General features: G+C 46.5%; 1 protein-coding gene across 10 annotated transcripts in view; it reads left to right on the top strand.

Annotated features, from left to right (window-relative positions):
* Positions 1-19,936, top strand: part of CDK5RAP2 (CDK5 regulatory subunit associated protein 2) — a 182,358-nt gene that overhangs the window by 45,410 nt on the left and 117,012 nt on the right. For 8 of the 10 annotated variants that reach the window (XM_089913676.1, XM_022578895.2, XM_089913670.1 and 5 more), the window contains 5 exons: positions 1,736-1,898; positions 3,356-3,409; positions 4,253-4,372; positions 6,854-6,946; positions 13,981-14,199. In XM_089913676.1, coding sequence (XP_089769802.1) covers positions 1,736-1,898; positions 3,356-3,409; positions 4,253-4,372; positions 6,854-6,946; positions 13,981-14,199 — 649 coding nt within the window. The remainder of the gene's footprint in view (positions 1-1,735; positions 1,899-3,355; positions 3,410-4,252; positions 4,373-6,853; positions 6,947-13,980; positions 14,200-19,936) is intronic. The other 2 variants (XM_089913672.1, XM_089913673.1) reach the window with 2 other exon arrangements.

The following is a 19,936-nucleotide window of genomic DNA, read 5'->3' as shown; positions in this document are numbered from 1 at the left end:
GGCCTTCCCTGCTCATTTCCATGCCTATCTAGAACTTGCTTTAAGGTAACTAAAGCAAATCAATTTTATCGAAGTATAAGTTGCACGCAGCACGACACATCCATTTTAAGTGTATAGTTTGGTGACTTTTTACCTCTCCAGTTGACTGTGTGATGATTTCAAAGTTGAACCGCTAGAGGGCAGTCTTACTCCTCCAAGTTTTGCGGGGCACCGCGCTGGTGCTGCCCGGTTCCCTCTGTACCCAATTATTTTAGTCCTTTTGGGGCGCCATAACAAAATACCACAGATTGGGTAGCTTACAAACAATAGAAGCTTATTTCTTACAGTTCTGGAGGCCGAAAGTCCGAGATCAGGGCGCCAGCATGGTTGGGCGAGGGCCCTCTTCCAGGTCGCAGACTTCTTATTGTGTCCCCACCTGGCGGAAGGGGTGGGGGATCTTTCTGGAGTTCCATCTGTGCTGCCATTCATGCGAGTTCCACCCTCAAGATCTTATCTCCTCCCGAATGCCCCACCTCCTAATCCTGTCACCTTTGGGGGTTAGGATTTCAGTATAGGAATTTTGGGTGGACACAAATTTTCAGATACTCAAATACGCATTGCTAGGCGCTTTAACTGCTTTTAGCTCACTCCTCACCTTTGCCTTGGGAGCTCGGGAAGCTCTTTCAGACTTCCAAGCCTTTGCTCTTTCTACCGTACTGAGTTGCTTTCTAGGCTTAGCTGGAGAGACTCTTCTGAGAGTCCTTTGACAAAATGCTAATTGCTCAGTGTTTTTTAAAAAAATAATTATAGCCATTTAGCCACTGTTATTTGTTGAGGTCTGCCATGTGCCTGGAGTTGTGCAACATTTTGAATAGCTTATCTCCATTCCACATAAGCAAGTTACGGCCACTTTGTAGCCGAGGCAGTGCAGGCTCAGAGAGGTTAAATAACTTGGCCGTGGTCAGGGGTAATTCGGTGGCCCGGAGAAGGGTGTGCTCAGCTCTTCCTGAGGAGGGCCTCTGGGGTCTTGAGGGGATGTAACGCCTCACTGGCGGTGGCGGGATGAATGGGTGTTTATCAGGTGGAGGCGGGAGCAGAGGTGTGAAGGGCATTCTGGGTAGAGCGAGTGGTGTGCGCAGGGCAGCCCAGCTCCTGGACAGGCTTGGGAGGGAGGCTCTGAGAGCCAATGAAGAGGGTGTCCGTTTCCTGTGAGAGGCGCGACGGACGCCGTCAGCAGCACCTCTGATCTACTAGGCCCTAAAAGACAGGGCCGCGATCGCCTTGCTGAGGAGTTTGGCCTTTATTTTGGAAGCCAGCCTGTTTTAGACTTTGCCCTGGGAAGCCTTGGCGAGACGCTTTCTGGTTTTCACGCTCACTGGAACCATTCTGCTTTACTGGTCATGTTTGTTGAGTCTCACTGACAGATTCCTTAGGGAGAGATTTCGTGCCCCTCCCCACTCCCCGCCCCCCAAATTCATAATCCACTGCTGTCGATGGTGGGGGCCAATGAAAGTCTTTGAGCGGGAGTGTGACTTGATCAGACCGTAGTCTGGCAGCTCAGAGGATGGATTGACCAGGGCCGGGCTGGAGGCGAATTCTGGCCCCAAATCTCCCACCTGCAAAATGTGGTTCCGTTTATGTTCGGTCGTTGGACGCGTCTACTTTGACGATGTTTGGCCCTGTTACCTACCTCCTCCTGCTACACTGAGCTAAGAGAACAGCTTAGAATTAATATTTAAATTTTGTTCTCTTTCAGACTGATTGAGGAGTTGAAGCTGTCTTTGAAGAGCAAAGAAGCTTTAATTCAGTGCCTGAAAGAGGAGAAATCTCGGATGGCATCTCCAGATGAAAACGTGTCATCTGGAGAGCTCCGAGGACTTTCTGCTGCTCTGAGGGGAGATGAGGAGAGAGGGACCGAGGTGAGGTGATGGGACATGGAGGGGGACTTTAATTAGCAGACCTGATCCCCCTGTGGGAAATGGATGCACATTCAGTCCCCAGGTCTCGCACACAGTGGCCTTCAAAATATTAGCTCCCTGTTGTCTGCTGAGGAGTTACCAGAAAGCTCCTTTGTCAGGGGCCCTGGCATTTCTTTTATCCTTCCAGTCTCGTGTTCATGTAGAGTCGGTTGAAAAAAAACAGTGCAGGGACTTCCCTGGTGGTCCAGTGGTAAAGAATCCGCCTTCCAATGCAGGGGATGCGGGTTTGATCCCTGGTCAGGGAAATAAACCCGCAACTACTGAGCTTGCACGCCTCAACTAGAGAGCCCATGTGCCACAAACTAGAGAGCCCACACACCCTGGAGCCTATGTGCCACAACTTGAGAAGAGAAAAACCCGCACGCCACAACTAGAGAGAAGCCCGTGTGCCACAACGAAAAGTCTGCATGCCACAACTAAGACCCTATGCAGCCACGCAGCCAAAGAAAAAAAAAACAAACAAAACCTTTAAAAGAAACAAAGAAACAAAATAGTCCACACCTTCACGCCTCTGTTTTCCTATGGGTTAATTTGTCGATGCCCGGGGACTTTATTTGCACCCACTGGGTTTGGTTTGTCTCTGTGGTTAGAGGCAGACTTGAGGCCACCTTCGGTTGGAAACTTCAGAGGCAGCGGGGAAGGGAAATAACTTGTGTCGGGCCTGGCAGCCCGAAGGGTGTCAGCATGCACCTCAATTAATCCTGGCACCTTGCAAGGCAGAGATCACGGTCCCCTCGTCGGGTAGAGAAACACGCTCAGAGGCGTCGTGATATTTTCCCAGGCTCCAAGAGGTGGGTCGCTGGTAGAGACCCCAAAGCCCTCCTGGACCCCTGCCCGCCCCCGCCAGGCCACCTCCATGCCCAGCTGTTTTGAAGTGGGTGGGCAGGCCTGGAGGTGCAGGCAGGCCTGGTAGCGGCCTTCCAGTCCTGGTTGGACCCAGGGTAGCTGCCGCGTGTGGTCCCTAAACGCCAGGGGACGTCTCAGCGCTCGTGGACTGTCTCAGTCGCTTTGTGGAGCAGGGTCTCCTTTGTCCCGACCACAGCAGCGAACCCTCCGGCCTCCCCGGCTAGTTGTTGGCTGTGATTAGCCCACGTCTGCTCCTCCTTCCGGCCCTTCTCGCCCCGCGGGCACCGTGCTTCAGTGGCTTTTGCGCCGTCCCGTAGCTCTTTGGTTCACGCTCCATGGGGCTGGTGGTCAGCCAGTGCGGGTTGCTCGTCTTTACATTTTCTTAACTCGGGTGCATTTCTGGGGAGACAGAAAGAGTGGATGATTGTTTTCATGAGTTCCTCAGCAGTGGGGTGGGGAATAGAAAGTAAATGCAGTGCTCATTCTAACCGTTCTGGGGAAGCTGCTGGATTGTGGATCCCTTCCGGGCACCAATGAATGCCTTTTCTTAGGCTGCACAAATGGAGGAGGAGAAGGAGAGAAATCGCTTTGAAGAGAGGATCCAGGTATGTTGACACAATTTTTACAAACGTATTGAGGATTTATCCCTGCCTCTTGCTTTCTTCTGAGTGCAATAGATAATCCTGTGTGACAGTAGCTGTCACTCGTTGAGTCAAGCTCTAGGTGTGTCAGAGAGGAGGGTTTCTTAGCCTTCGCGATAACTCTGGAGTAGGCGTTCCCATTTTGCAGATGTAGCACATGGGGCTCAGAGAGGTGAGGCTCCGTCCCCAGGGTCACAGAGTTGGAAGAGGCGTAGCAAGGATTCAGACCTGCCAGGCCAATCGCAGAGCCACTGCTGCAGGGTCCCCTAGTCACCGCGGCCGCCATTTGTGTAGCGCCTGCCAGCGTAGAAAGTGTTTTCACGTCCATTATCTCATTTGATTCTCACAACAGCCCGGGAGGGAGGCAGCTGTGAATATCTTTAGAAATGAACTCAGACTATAAATGTATATATTCGGTCTCCATCAAACCAGATTCTCTGCTGGCTTTTGTAGCATTAAGGAGTGAAATTAATGATCTGTCATTTCCCCCAAATAACCTGCTACGGTTTCAAAGGCTCTGCTGTGACTGTATTCAGATTCCAGAAGGCATTGGAGTCCTTTCCACGGGAGTAGCTGTCATCGTCTTAACTGATCTGATCCCCTTCCTACACCCAGCCCTGTTGCCGCGAGTGGTAAAGCAGTAACTTGGAGCTGATGCCACGATTCTCAGTTCTACTTGGAAACATTAATCACAGGTTGACAGGAATGATAGAATAACTGCGTTTGCGTGTGCTCTTAAAGTTATATTTACAGTGCATTTTGGTTAAAATGCATCAACTTAGTGCATCTTTTTCTAATCTAATTTAGGCACTTCAGAAGGACCTGAGAGAGAAGGAAAGAGAAATTGCTATGGAAAAGAAAAATAGTTTAAAGAGGGATAAAGCCATTCAGGGTCTAACCATGGCACTAAAGTCGAAGGAAAAAGAGGTATGTCTGATACACCTGAATTGAGACTTTTCTTTATTAGCTTCTGTGACAGCCCTGTCTTACCCTGAATTTTTTTTAGCTTTAGGTAAAAAGTTTATAAGAGAGCTGAGATGAGTATAGAAAGTGGGGAAAGGGTCCTGTAGTCAATTAGAAGTTCTTTTGTAGAGTAATTCAGTGCTGTCCAGCATGACTATAATGCGAGTTATGTATGTAATTTAAAATTTTCTTGTAGCCACATTAAAAGAAGTAAAAAGAAACAAGCTGAAATTAACTTTAAAATACATACATGCCAGATGTTAACATGTAATCAATAAAAGAAAAATAGCAATGAGGTATTTAACATTTTTAAACTCTGACTTTTGTCACCATATTGGACAGCATGGGTCTAATCTTTTGAAAGACAACAGAAAATTGAGATAAAGGAGTTTTGGGAGGCAAGGCCATGACTGCGACATCTCACCTGGGTGGTCTGCAGGCTCCTCAGATCCGGCACTTTCTCAACAGATCCATCACTTCCATCGCCGCCCCCATCTCACCATCCTACTCCATTTTCTCTGCTCTTGCCTGCGTTGGTGGCACCACCGTATCCCTAGTCGTGCCATCCAGAAGTCGTCCTTGCCTTCCGCTTGTTGCCTTTGGGATCCAAGGTGGTGGCTCATGGTTCTTTGCGGTTCTCCTGTCACGAGTATAGCCATCAGTTATGTCTCAGTAACTCCTCGGCACAGATACAGAGAAGAAAACACAGCTCTGCTTGCCAGTCTAGTGGGGAAAAAAGACAGCATGAAGGTGTTGTGATTGAGGGAAGTGCAGGGGGCTGTGGAAGCAGAGGGAAGGGGGCCTAGTCCAGGTTAGGGTGTGGATGCGGGGAGCGAGGAGCGGGGAGCGCTTCTTCCTGGAGGAGGTGTCTGAGCTGAATCTTAAAGGAGGACCAGGAATTAGCTGGGAAGGGAGGCGGAGACTGGGAGGCCATTTCGCACAGAGGGGAGAATGCTGGTCAGACAGAGCCTTACGTTAGGAAAGAGCCCCTTGTGTGTTTGTGGAAACAGAACGGTTTGAGGTTCTCAGAGCATCAAGCGCAGAGCTGAAGTGAGGCGAGAGAAGAAGCTGGAGGGGTTGCAAGGGGCAGCGGAGGTGGTGGAACTCAGAGGGTAGCAAGGCCACTGAAGGCTCCGAGCGGAGGGGTGTGGTCACGTTTGCATCCGAGAGCAGCCTGTGGCTGTATTGGGAAAGGGGACGGCAGAAGGGCGAGAACGGAGGCAGGGAGGCCAGTAGCTGAGGTGAGAGCCCCCTAATTCAGAAAGGCTGAATTAGAGCAGTGGTCACAGTAAGTAGGAGTGGAGGGGTGGGGCGTATTCAAGAAATACAACTAGAAATAATTAAAAATTAGAAGTGAATTTGGGGAACTTTGATGATTAGACGTAGGACTTGAGAGAAGGAGCAGTCAAGGGTGACTTCTGGCTGCGTGACTGGGGATATGGTGGTGCCACCAACTCCCTTAAAAGCATAGAAAATGGAGGATCATGGTGAGATGGGGGCGGCAATGGAGGTGATGAGCCTGTTTAGAAGGTACCGACTTTGAGAAGCCCATGGACCGTTCAGGTGAGAAGTCCAGGAGGCAGATGGATCCGCGAGTCTAAAGCTTGGAGAAGGCCCAGGCCTGGAGGCATAGGTCTGAGAGTCAGTCGTATACAGATACGAGTGAAAATTCTGAGAGTTGATCTACTTATCCAAGGATAGCGTGGGGTGGGAAAGGAGGCTGAGCCTCGGGCCGCAGGGGACAGCAAATTTCAGGAACAGGGAGAGGAATGCACAAAGGGGGCAGGAGGAATGGCTGCAGGAGTGGGACGCCGACCAGGAAACTGGGGTTGAGGAAGCCGAGGAGGTAGGAATTTGAGTAACCACCAGTGTCAGCCGCAGCGGAGATTTGGTTCATAATCATGGTCAGTGTGATTTGTCTCGGGTGTTGGGAGTTCAGGGCCCAGTGGTCGTCGGAGACCCTCTGCTGTGCGGGGCACCGGTGGTAGGTCAGTTCTGGCTGCTGGCAGAGTTCAGGGTGTGGCCAGGGGAGTTCCTCGCTGACTCTGGGCCAGAGGAGAAGGTCACTGGAGGGTGAGGAGTTCTGGGAAGAGCCAGGCTCGCTGGTTGGGTGGGTCATCTCTGTGGACAATAATAGTAACTCTTAGCGTGAGCCAGGCATTACTTGAGCGCCTGTACCTATTAACGTTGTTCAAGCCTCACAGTGCTGTGGTTGGGTGAGTGGTCGTATCTTCGTCCTATAGTTGAGGGAATTAAGTCTCAAAGAGATAAAGTGCCTGGCCTGAAGTCATCCAGCTAGTAGACAGGCAAACTAGAAATCCCACTTTTCTGACTACAGAGCCCTCGGTTACAAGCACTTCCCAGTCCAGCAGGAAAAGCTTCTGGGCTGAGCACAGAGAGGAGAGCCCAGTGCATACTTGGCTGCTCTTCCTTGTTTTTACCCAGATTGAAGAACTTAACTCTGAAATTGAAGAGCTCAATGCTGCCTTTGCTAAAGCCCGAGAGGCCCCCCAGAAAGCACAGACCCAGAAATTCCAGGTAAGTGTTGGCTTTGTTTGAAGTGCCTCTCTCCATGATCCTTCCTCCTGGTGATGTCAGGGCTTTGCAGCTGAAAGGAACCAAGGGAGCTCTGAGTGGTCTTTTTAAAAATTAATTAATTAATTTACTTTTGGCTGCGTTGGGTCTTCGTTGCTGTGCGCGGGCTCTCTCTAGTTGCAGCGAGCGGGGGCTACTCTTCGTTGCGGTGCGCGGGCTTCTCATTGCGGTGGCTTCTCTTGTTGCGGAGCACCGGCTCGAGGCGCGTGAGCTTCAGTAGTTGTGGCACGCAGGCTCAGTAGTTGTGGCGCACGGGTTTAGTTGCTCCGGGGCATGTGGGATCTTTCTGGACCAGGGCTCGAACCCGTGTCCCCTGAATCGGCAGGCAGATTCTTAACCACTGCGCCACCAGGGAAGTCCTCTGAGTGGTCTTTAGTAGAAGAGTTCACTCAGTCTAATTAAAGGAACGTCTTCTGCAGCTTTGGGTGCTTCTCCAGCCCCTTCCTCAATATGACAGTGAAGATGGTGACCACTACGCCCACAGTTAGGAGTGCTGAGCTTAGGCTGTGCCAGGAGTAGACCGTGCGAGACGTGTGGATTATCTCATTTAATCTTCACCACCCTGTGGGGAAGGTAATTTTCACCCCCCTTGTATTTGAGGGGTTTGTGAAGTTCAGTGAGGGTATACAGCTTATTCACGGTCACACAGCTTTGCAAATGACAGGACCAGGGTTTAAATGTGGTAATTGCTGCTAATAAAAGCTGCCATTTATTGAACATGTACTATGTGTCAAGCCCTGTGCCAGGTGTTCTCCGTGGATTAGCTCAATAAATCTGTACAGCCGTGCCAGGAAGTAGGCACTGTTAATATCCTTGTTTACTGCTGAGGAAATCCAGGTTCAGAGATTCAAGTAGCTTGCTCAGGGTCACAGAAGCGATAAGTGAAAGAGCTAGGATTTGACCCCTGAATCAGTCTCGCTCCCAAGCCTGTGCTTTTCCCTTCACCCCCTACGTCTCCTCACCTGGCTTGCCTGCTCCCTGCCAGTTTTCTGTTCCAGGCTTTGGTTATTTGACCCGCCTTTTGTTTTCCCTCCAGCGTTGCACAGCAAGGGCTCCTGCGGGTCATCCCCTCAATCTTCCCTCTTTCTTGCTAATTTTAGTTCAGTGGGTTTTTTTTTTTGTTTTTTTTTTGTTTTTTGCGGTACGTGGGCCTCTCACTGTTGTGGCCTCTCCCGTTGCGGAGCACAGGCCCCAGACGCGCAGGCTCAGCGTCCGTGGCTCACAGGCGCAGCCGCTCCGCGGCATGTGGGATCTTCCTGGACCGGGGCACGAACCTGCGTCCCCTGCATCGGCAGACGGACTCTCTACCACTGCGCCACCAGGGAAGCCCAAGTTCAGTGTTTTGAATTAACATTTTCTTCCCATGTTTCTAGTTTCCCTCTACAGTGTATACCTGTTACTAATAACTAATGAATCAGTAATGCTCCATCATGGGATTAAGCCCATACTGCCTTAAAGCTCCACCCTCCCACTTCTTCCTCCCATGTTGTTTTTGGTTATAAAGTAGAAGTTAGGAGTTAAATCTAATTTAAGACTGTTTGGTTCTTCAGATTCATATCCCATGCCTTATCTTTTCAGAGCTTTGGTTCACAGTAAGAGTAATTGAAGTAATTTGGTTTAAGTCCAGGTGCACTAGAAGCAGAGACAAATCTCTGTCTTTGGACTCGCAGACTTGCCTTCCCCACCATTTTGACAGTGGTTGATGAAATGGAGCTGAGATTACACTTTACACTGAGTTTTTTTCCCTTGCTTAGAAAATAACAAGCCTTAAAAGCTGAATTCTTAGCAAAACCAATTCCTTGAGAAGAAAAAGTGTATGTTAGTAATTGGTAAGCAGAGACCAGACATTCTTACGTCTTGTGATATTTTACTTGTTGGGCCTTGAAGGAAGGAAAAGAGTCTTACACGTTTACGTGTTACCCAGGCTTATTACATCCATTGATTAATTTCATAACCCTCAGTCCTAGTCTAAAAGTGATCTTTGAGGTCTTGTAGTTTACAGTGTTGGCCGGGTTTCTCATCTTGCAAGGTATGGAGATCAGACACTGTTGAAATTCCTCGGGTTCTGCATGGCACGTTGGCTGTTCAGAGAGCACTCATTTAATCCTTACCCACGGAGGCAGAGTGCTCACCCGTTTGACAGGTTGCCAGTACTTGAACTCAAAGTCTGACTCCGAAGTCTCTGCTCCTTCCATTTTTCTGATTATGTGTGTGAGTCAATACACACCAGACCCTTATATCGGCTAATTCATTGCGAGGTATGTATAATTTGAATATTGCACAGACATTTGAAAATGCATTGTCTTTCACATTTTGGGCCCTTTTTGGGATGTCAAATGATTTGAACTAATTGCAGCATGAGTATAAGAGCTAAAGCTCACAGGGGTGGCATCAAGCGTGACAGTGACAAGTGGTATTCAGACTCTTGGAGCAGTTGCCACAGTGCAGAGAGGTAGATTCTAATCACAGGTGTGACTCTGTGAAGGTTGCTGTGTGGCCTGGCTGTGCTACCTCTGAAGCCATTTAAACAATGTATTTTCAAATTGGAAGTAGCGGTTATGTCTCCTCCCCTCCCTGCTCGGCTTTATAAAAGTAAAATTGCACATTGCAGGAAACTCATAAAATATTTAAAATGGTGGAAAGAGGTTGATAAAAGTCACCAGTAAACTCACGTCTAAAGATGTTCACTGTTAGCACCTTGACTCTTTTCAAAGCGTATTTGTACATATATATATATATATCACCTTTGAAAAATTAAATAGCATTATAATATGTATTTTGTTATGTAATCTCTTCTGTTTTCATTTAGCATTCTTTCCCTGGCAGTATATATAGATCTAACCGATCTTTAAAAAAATATATTTTGAGATAATTGTAGATTCACATGCAGTAGACTTCTGTATACTCTTTACCTAGTTCTCCCAAAGTTAGCATCTTATGTGACATAGGACAGTGTCACAACCAGGATATTGGTGCAGTCTGTTGGCCTTACTCAGATTTCAGCAGTTTGACATGCAGTCATTTGCATGTGTGTGTTGTGTGCTTTTTATACAGTCTTTTTAAACAGCTGCATATAGTCCATTATATGTATGTATCATATTATTTTTACTCTGAAGAACCTGGGGTGGGACACGAATTTGAATCCTAACTCTGCTTCACTAACTTGTATCATCTTGGGCAAGATATTTGCACTCTCCCAGTCTGCTTGCTCATTGTAAAATCTGGGTAGTCACATTTATGTCACATAATCCTTACAAGGATTGAATAAGAGCATGTATCTGGGCACAGGTGGTAACTCAGTAAATGTTAACTCACCCTTAAGTTGGGTGATGTAGTTCTGGCATAACAATATAGTAGTTTTTACTTTGGTCTATTTTCAGATTCTCAGTTAATGGTGTTATACACGTAGCTTTTAGTTTGAGGAAACTCCCCATATTATCTCTTGATTGGGAATGAAAGATAATGGAGTAAATGATGGAAAAGGGAACCTAGATTTATTTATCCCGCACCTGCTGAAATGGGACTTTCTGTGTCAGATTTTACCTTCACAACAACCCTGTGAAATAGAGATCATTCTCACACATGAGGAAACAGAACTTCAGAGAAGTTAACTTCTCCCAAGTCACACAGCTAGAACTGGTCTTTGAACTCTGGGCCTTCTGACTCTTTCTTTATTGAACTCATCATGTTTCTGTACTGTGGGGAAGAACAATTTGTTTCATATTATTTGGGCTTTAGCTTCTTTTTTAGGGGGGTGGGTAGGGGGTGCTTTAGTTTCTGACCATGTCTAACTGGGTCAGGTATTTGCCACCTGATTTATAAACACCTGACTGGTGTTATAGAATCTGAAAGTCAGGGTGTCTTGCAGGAAAAGGTAAAAAAAATTCTCCAAAGAAGTTTTCCAGAGGGCCATCTCAGGGAAAATTAACATGGAAAGTATTTTTATGAAGTGAATCGAATGTATGAATTTGAATTCTTCGAGCTCAGATTTTTAAAGAGGCTTTGTTACCGTTATTTACATGATAATCCCACAGAAATTTGATCGCTTGATAATATCTATTATTTTAGTATCAACCATTGCTATCCTTTGTTTAACAAGCTCCTAACTGGTGTTCTCCCCTTGAATTCAGTCTGCTTGTTTTAATTTTTTGTAGTTTATTGGTGTTAACTGGAATCTGCCCAGGAATGGGCAAGACAGAATAGTGCTCTGGGAAGAACACAGGCTCTGGAGTCGTTTGAATCCTGGATTTAATCACTTACGGTCTGATGACAGGCTAGTCATTTAACAGTTTTGAGCCTCAGTTACTTAAATAGGGATAATAATGTGTACTTTGTAGGGCCCTGTGAGAGACTGAGATATAATATGTGTAAAAGTGCCTGGTTTAACCCCGCATACATAATCAGTGCTTAATAAAAGGTAACTATGAAAATTGTTCAAGGTGAGCGTTTTCCCAAATCATTGTTTATCTTCTTTTCTCTTTTTGAGTTTCTTTAAATAAGCACTGCCCCAGATACATTTTTTGGGTGGGCCTGTGACCTAGGTTTCCCATTTCTTTTTATTTATTTTAATTTTAAAGGAAACTAAAACAGAAGCTTCTATAAAACCTACTTTGGAATTTGGATGGCTTTCTCCCTCAGCCTCTGTTGCTGTGTCCTAGACAATAGTTGGGGAAGCATGGGACCAGATGGCTGGGTTGTAGGGGCCCGGGAGCAGCGGAACCCCTCTGCCTCCAGAGTGACCATGGTTGTAGCCCACCTCTGCTGAACAGCTAGGACTTCACTGTCGACAGAGGCAGAGATGGATTTCTTGGGAAGGCCCGGAAGCTGGGACCAGTCCCTTTACTCCACAGTCTGAGCTGCGACCTTGACAGCTCGAGTGTCCCTTGCTTTAAAGTTTTTAATCTTGTCCTCAATCTAATTCAAAAGACAGATTTTTTAAAAAGTTAATTTTCTTCTGAGTATAAGTATTATATACGTTTCAAAAATTTTTTCAGAAGACTGGCAAGAAGGGAAAAAAGGGAAATCAGGAAGTTCCCCAACTTTCCCCCTATTAACGCCTTGTTGTTTTTCCTTCTAGGCTTTGTCCTATGCATAGATTTTATTTTTTAGATCATTTACAATTTGATTTTTATTTTAATTTATTTATTTTTGGCTGCGTTGGGTCTTCGTTGCTGTGCGCGGGCTTTCTCTAGTTGCGGCGAGCGGGGGCTGCTCTTCGTTGCGGTGCATGGGCTTCTCAATGTGGTGGCTTCTCTTGTTGTGGAGTACGGGCTCTAGGCGCTCGGGCTTCAGTAGTTGTGGCTCGCGGGCTCTAGAGCGTAGGCTCAGTAGTTGTGGAGCACGGGCTTAGTTGCTCTGCGGCATGTGGTATCTTCCCGGACCAGGGATTGAACCTGTGTCCCCTGCATTGGCAGGTGGATTCTTAACCACTGAGCCACCAGGGATTTTTTTTTTTTTTAATGTAACATAGTGACTTAGAAATATTCACATATTATCAACTTTTTGTAAATATAGTTTTAAGGTTTTATTGTGTGGCTTTGTCATACTTTATTCGCTTTCATATTCTTGCACATTTAGGTTGTTTCTTATTTTTCACTGTTTTAAGTAGTTCTTTGATGAATGACTTTTTTTTTTTTAAAGAATTTATTATTTATTTATTTATTGGCTGTTTTGGGGTCTTCATTGCTGCACGTGGGCTTTTCTCTAGTTGCGGCGAGCGGGGGCTACTCCCTGCCGCGGTGCGCAGGCTTCTCACTGCAGTGGTCTCTCCCGCTGCGGAGCATGGGCTCCGGGCACAGGGGCTTCAGCAATTGTGGCTCGCAGGCTCAGTAGTTGTGGCACACGGGCCTAGCCATACCGCGGCATGTGGGATCCTCCCGGACCAGGGCTCGAACCCATGTCCCCTGCACTGGCAGGTGGACTCCCAACCACTGCGCCACCAGGGAAGCCCCAATGACTTTGTACATAAGGCTTTTCCCCCTTATATTTTGGATTCTTCTCCGAGATTGAATCCTAGGAATAGAATTATTGGGATGATTGTGAACATCTTTATATAATACACACATACTTGATGTACATAATCTGTCCATGGGGAGTTCTATCAATGTACATTCCTGCCAGCATATTTCTTGGCTTCTAGATGCTTGGTCAGTTCTTGAAACGTGAATGTTAATTGTGCCATTTCCCAATAAGTTTGCCAGCACTGGGTATTCTCATTAAAACAATTTCACTTGTTAAGTGAAAGCTTGTTTTAATTCGCTCTTTTTGATTAGTGGTGAGTTACGACATTTTTTCATATGCACGATAATCACATATGTATTTTCTCTAATAAACTGTATTAATGAAATAAACATGTTCTTGACACGCGTAGACCTCCGACTCTGCTGAACTTGTAGCCTCTTGAGGTGGCTATCGATTACTAGGTTGACCCTCCTTTTTCTCTAGATGACTGTGGGTTTATCTCTAACAGAGATGAACATTGCCAGTGCTTGAATCCATCTCTGCTTTTCAAATAAAATTCTTTATTTTCTATCTTTTAAAAATAACTTAAATTGGTTTTTTAAACTATTACAGAAGTAACGTGCTCACTAACCTTACAACATTTGAAAATACAGAGAAGTAAAGGAAAAAAATCATCTGTATTCCCACCCTACTAAATACAGTTACTACTAACATTTTGTGCTTTTCTTTCTCATCTTTAAAAAAAAAAGTTTTTACACAATAATTGTAGCCTTTTCCCCCTTAACATCAACGTTGTAACATAAACACTACCCTGTGTTATTTCAAAACTTTCATATTATTTGTGCTGTGGGTCCTGAATGTTATGTTAATCTCCACCTCCCCCCACCCCCCCACCCATCCCCCCCCCCCACCAAAAAAAGAAAAACAAAACTGGTGAACAAGGAGCACCGATTTCTTGGTTTGTTTACTGAGCTGTGAAAATCAGCCCAGCTCCCCTTCCCCTCCTCTTCTTCTAGGGGTCTGAAGATTACGAGGCTGCTCTGTTAGAAAAGGCAGCCCTTTTGGCTGAGCTGCGCTCAGAAAACCTCACCAAGAGCACAGAGAACCACAGACTGCGTAGGAACATTAAGAGAGTCAGCCGGGAGCTGAGCGACCTGCAGCAGGAGAGGGAGAGACTGGAGAAGGAGCTGGGGGCAGCCCACCGAGAGAGGAACAAGGGAGACCGCATCACCCACGTGAGTGCCGCTCGGCCCTCGAGGTAGTGGGCAGGGCGCTTGCGCTGGCCGGGGCTCTTTGGCTGTTTTAGGGAGACAGATATTCATCGCCGAAAGCTTAGAAAAACCGGAAGAATATAAAATATTTCACTCACCATCTCATCACGTAGAAACGACCAGTCTTAGCTATTTGATGTTCTAGTCCTTTTATTCTCTCTCTCTCTCTCTCTTTCTGTCACACACATGCACACACACACACGCGCGTGCACATTATTGGTGCACATTATTGGTGTCAAGCTGAAAATGCATTTTTGTATTGTTTCTTTTTTTTGTTTTTAATTCAATGTTCTCCCTTTGGTGTGGGGCCGTCATGAGTGTTCTTCAAAAACGTGTTTTTTTGTGTGTGAACATAATGGTTCATCACTTGAATGTGCTACAGTTTATTTAACTAGTCCTTACTGTAGGATGTTTAGTTCATTTTATATATATATATATATATATTTGCCTTATAACAAATGCTGCAGCAAACATCCTTGTACATAAATATTTATCCACTGATTATTTCCTGATAGAGGTATAATTACTGGGTCAAAGAGTATGAATATTTTAAAGACTATTTTATAGATACACCCAAATTGTTCTCCAGAAAGATTATACCACGTTGCCCTAGGTGAGAGTGATCTTTTTTTAAGACTACTCTATTTAGCATTGGATGTTAGTGTTTAAGAAATTCTCTCTGAATTTGGTAGACCAAAAAGTTGATCTTTTACAGTTTCTGTTAGGTTTAAATGTAAGTATTCCGCATCCTGAGAGTCACGTCCAGATCCACAGCCTCGGTGCAGTCGGGTAGCACAGGGACTGAGTCTGAGTGATTGTTGACACTCAGGTTAAACGAATTCCCTGCACGGGCGCCTGGGGCAGGCAGAGTCATTGGAGTAGAGAGCTCGAAGGAGAGCCCGCAGGTACCAGAGGTTAGTTCTCTGGTGGCTGCTGTTGGCAGGGACGGGACGTCAGGACCATAGTTTGAAATCTAAGGCTGGCACTGACAAGAGGATTGAAATATAAATGTTTGTCTATTTTAACAGAAATTTTAATGAACATCAAGAGAGCAATAATGGAAACTTAGGAAAATAAGAAAATGTCGCCTATAAGTCCACCACCCTCATCAAGTAACTCTGTTTTTCAGTATCACCCTTTAGTCCTGGTGCATTTGGGGCCCCAGTCCAATCAGAGGCTAAATGCTGTTGTGTGTTCTTTGATCACTTTCTCTCTCATGGCCATCTCCCCGTGTTGTGTAGGCTCCAGAGCAGTCATGCTGAATACGCTTCATTGAATAGATTTCACATGATTTACTTAATAATAGTTTCCTGCTCTCTTGGACATTTTGGCTGTTTAAGTAATGCCACAATGAACATCTTCGGGCATAAAGGCATTTTTTTTTTTTTCTTGAAATCCCAAGGATAGATTCTGAGGATTATACTAGTTAACCATGCTGCCAGATTATTCGTCCAAAGGGCTCGCCCAGTTTATGATGCCACCAGCAGTATTGGTGTATACCAGTTTATTGCATGTTATTAAAAGACCTGTCTGATATTTATTCAGTGTTACTGAAAACCAAATGTATCTAGTTGAGATGCTGATGGAAATACATGGCATGAGCCCTGAATGTTTTATTTTTTCCTTAAGGGAGGTGAAAATGTTATACATGACAAAATGCAAAGCAGTGTAAAACCCAGAGCTAATTCATGCAGCTTACGTAGTCAGTGCGAAAGATCCTCGTGGGACAGAGTAGTCAGGGAAGCCTTCTAGAGGAGATGACACTTAAGTTGAGTGAGCAGTGTGAGGTCTGAGTCGTGTGCCTCTGTGGATGAGGTAAAGAAAAGACTGGCCAGAGGGTCCTTCTATAGAGGTCAGTTTTCATAACCAATTCTTAGATCCTTCACTGTTGGATAACATTTTTTTTTTCAGTTTAGTTTGTCCCCTCCATCCCCCTGTATCATATAAAAATGTTTATTCAATAGAAATTGGATTCGGGAGATACACACACACACACACACACACATCTAGGTGTATAGAGTATGTAATTGTTTCTTTACATTATAACTTACACTTGAAATGGCTATATAACATTACATCAAGTGGATACGCTGTAATTTATTTACCAATCCCTCTATTATCAGACAATTTTGGTTCCATAATTCACTTATTCATGAAAACTCTAGTGCTTCTAAAAGAATTTTGGACTGCTGTTGATAAGATTTATTCCTAAGTAACATGCATACGTCTTCATAAGGAAGTAAGGAGTGCTTGGCAAGGAATGGAAGGGGCATGTGACAGTGAGAGGGAGAGACTAGAGTGAAGTATACTACGGGTGGGAGTTTTTTTTTTTTTTGCTGGGGATAGAAACCCAGCTTTAAGTAACTTAGGCAGAAAGGGGAATGCATTGCCTTGGGTAACTAAATGGCTGAAAGGACAGGGGTGACAGGAACTCTGCCGGCACCGAGTCCGTGTCTCTCTGAGAGCTGGCTTCTCTTTCTTTTTTTCCTTTTTTTTTTTTTTTTTTTGCGGTACGCGGACCTCTCACTGTTGTGGCCTCTCCCGTTGCGGAGCACAGGCTCCGGACGCGCAGGCTCAGCGGCCATGGCTCACGGGCCCAGCCGCTCCGCGGCATGTGGGATCTTCCCGTACCGGGGCACAAACCCGTGTCCCCTGCATCGGCAGGCGGACTCTCAACCATTTCGCCACCAGGGAAGCCCTGGCTTCTCTTTCTTGCGTCCTCTTACTCCAGCTCCAAGTGGTTGGACCCAGCATTGCCAGCCCTGCTGGGATCACAGCTCCCCAGTTTAGTAAATGAGATGAAGGAGGACTCTCACACCCCACTACCCCTGTTGTCCCCTGGTCTGGAGGGCCAGACAGGTGAGGTATCGAGAGGCCCAACTTGGGTCACATGCTCATTCTTTGTCAGAAGTGAGTGTGTGTGTGGTTGTGCGTGCATGTGCGTGTGCGCGCGCGCGTGTGTGTGTGTGTGTGTGTGTGAGCTCGTGTATCATCACTGGCCGCTTCCCCTAGAACCCCGTGTTTGGAGGGAGTGAGCAGTTATCCAGAGAAGGCGCGGCTTTGTTTCAGGGCTCTGGGCACCAAAAAGCAGCTGTGCCTCTGGATGCTCACATCAGGTGAGCCTGCCTGTGACTCAGGGCTTCCTAGTGTCTCATCACGGCTGCTTTTCTACATTGAGTCATGAACGTTTCTGACAAGAGGATCTGGCCGTGGTTTCTTTCTTTTTGAGCATGTATCGCATCACAACGGTATCTCTGCTTAACTTCTGGTTTTATCCTAAGAATTTGACTGTGCCCATCTCGTGAGCATGCTTTGCACCCGATCTTGGGGGCACTGGCCTGTTCAGCGTCTGGGGAAACCTGCTGGGGGTGACTTTGCCTTATGGTGCTAGGACGCATGCAGAGGTAGAGTGTAACCCACCAGCCTTGCATGGCTTATCAGCTGGTTCTGTTAACTAGGCTCTTTAATTAACTAGAGCCTCCCACTCACCAGCTGCTATTGCTGTTGCTTTTGGATTGAAACAAACAAAACCCCAGGCCTTTTGGTGGCCCCTGTGTCTGGCTTGGCAATGGAAAGGACTCCCATTCATGCATTCAGCCACATTGAACGCTTTGTGCAGGCCCTCAGCTCTGCCTGGGGACAGTTCCGGGACGGAGATAGGCACAGAGTAACCACGGGAGCACAGAGCAGGATTGGAGAAGGCTCCCCGGGAGAGTAACTTTCGAACTGGTTCTGAAGTTTGAGTTGAAGGTTACCAGCTAGGCGAGGGAGACGAGAGTTTCGTATAGGAGGTGAAGGTACACAGATGTGAGAGAGTGCGGTGTTTGGGGGAAGAAGAGTTTGGGGCTGTAGTGAAGGGTGGCTTCAACCTAGAGAGAGGCTGTATTGTAGAGGGCCTTGGATACAGAGTTTGGGCGTGTGGACTTGACCTACAGGCAATGGGGCCCCTGTCGAGGGGGAGTTGGGCAGAGGACTGTTAGGATCAGATCTGCAGTTTAGAGAGACTTGTCTGATGGAGGTCTGGAGAATGGGTTGCCTGCGGAGAGCCCGGAGACAAGAAGATGAGAAAAGGTACGTGACGTGTGTCAGCCTCCGGGAGGTCGGGGATGGAGGGGAAAAAGAACCTGCTCCTCTGTAATGGAGCCGCTCAGGTGTGGCTTCTGGGCTGTCTGGGTGCATACTAAAGCTCCCCTCCAGGACTCGTGAATACTCAGCATTTACTCAAACTTCACTGCATCCCACAGGTAGAGCTGAAAAACACCGGTAAGAAAATGTGTTCCAAACACTGGTCTTTTTCTCAGTCCACATTCAGCTCAATCGTCAACACCCTCTGTTAATGAAAACTGCTGTTACAGAGTGATAGAAATGAAGCAGATATGATTTCTTAGGTGTATTCTTCTCCAGTGTACTTTACAGTTAATACAAGGACTGCCTGTCTTTCCCTTGGTGCTCACAGCCCTGTGATTGGGCATACAAAAGGTTTTTCCCATTTTATAGATTAATCAGAGCCTCAGAATTTTTGTTTTTCTTTAATAAATTTATTTATTTATTTTTCGCTGAGTTGGGTCTTTGTGGCTGTGCACAAGCTTTCTCTAGTTGCGGTGAGCCAGGGCTACTCTGCGTTGAGGTGCACAGGCTTCTCATTGCGGCGGCTTCTATTGTGGAGCACGGGCTCTAGGCGCACAGGTTTCAGTAGTTGCAGCACGTGGACTCAGTAGTTGTGGCTCGCGGGCTCTCGAGCGCAGGCTTAGTAGTTGTGGCGCATGGGCTTAGTTGCTCCGCGACATGTGGGATCTTCCCTGACCAGGGCTTGAACCCAGGTCCCCGGCACTGGCAGGTGGATTCTTGAAATTTTTTTTTTTTTTTTTTTGTGGTACGCGGGCCTCTCACTGTTGTGGCCTCTCCCGTTGCGGAGCACAGGCTCCGGACGCGCAGGCTCAGTGGCCATGGCTCACGGGCCCAGCCGCTCCACGGCATGTGGGATCCCCCCGGACCGGGGCACGAACCCGTGTTCCCTGCATCGTTAGGCGGACTCTCAACCACTGCGCCACCAGGGAAGCCCCGGAGCCTCAGAATTTAAATGGCTTGATCATGGTCACATAGAAAGTGATAAATATGTGACATGGATCCAAGTCTGTGGACTCTTAATTTCAGGACTTCACCTAAGATACCATGCTGAGGCTATGCCAAACAATATTTATGTTAAGAATACTGTGCTTTTAGCAAAACGGAAGTTTGATACAATTTCAGCTTTTCAGCGGACTACAATAATCCGTTTTCAAGACCACCCAACTTGAAGTATTTTGGTTATTTGAAGCTTTCAGACTTGTAATTTCTTTCTTTCTGTGTTTCAAAAGCATTTTCAGAGGTTTATGTAAAGTCATAAAATTAAATGAGATTAAAGGCATTAGAGTCACGGAACAATAAGGGTGACCAGTGAAATGGAGGCAGGTGAGTGAGGAGAAGTGCCACTTGTGAGAGCCGCCACAGTGCTGAAGAGGGGGACTTAAAATCCAGCTGGGGCTCCTGGCAGCGAAAGTAAAAAGGGAAATTCAGTTACAAGGTCTCTGATGTCTATAAGAACACGTTAAGGTAAAGGGACAGCTTTTGCTGGCACTGAGGCCTGAGGGAAGTATTTCCTCTGGTGGGTTTTTGTAAAGAGTTCTCTGAGCAGTATACAGACTCTTCGACAGTACCCCAT

The sequence above is a fragment of the Delphinapterus leucas genome, chromosome 6, assembly GCF_059928025.1.
Source record: "Delphinapterus leucas isolate spDelLeu-1000000601 "Yukka" chromosome 6, BTC_Dleu_Yukka2, whole genome shotgun sequence".
NCBI lineage: Eukaryota > Metazoa > Chordata > Mammalia > Artiodactyla > Monodontidae > Delphinapterus > Delphinapterus leucas.
Note: the sequence above shows the minus strand (reverse complement) of the source record. Positions and strands in the feature narration are given on the sequence as shown.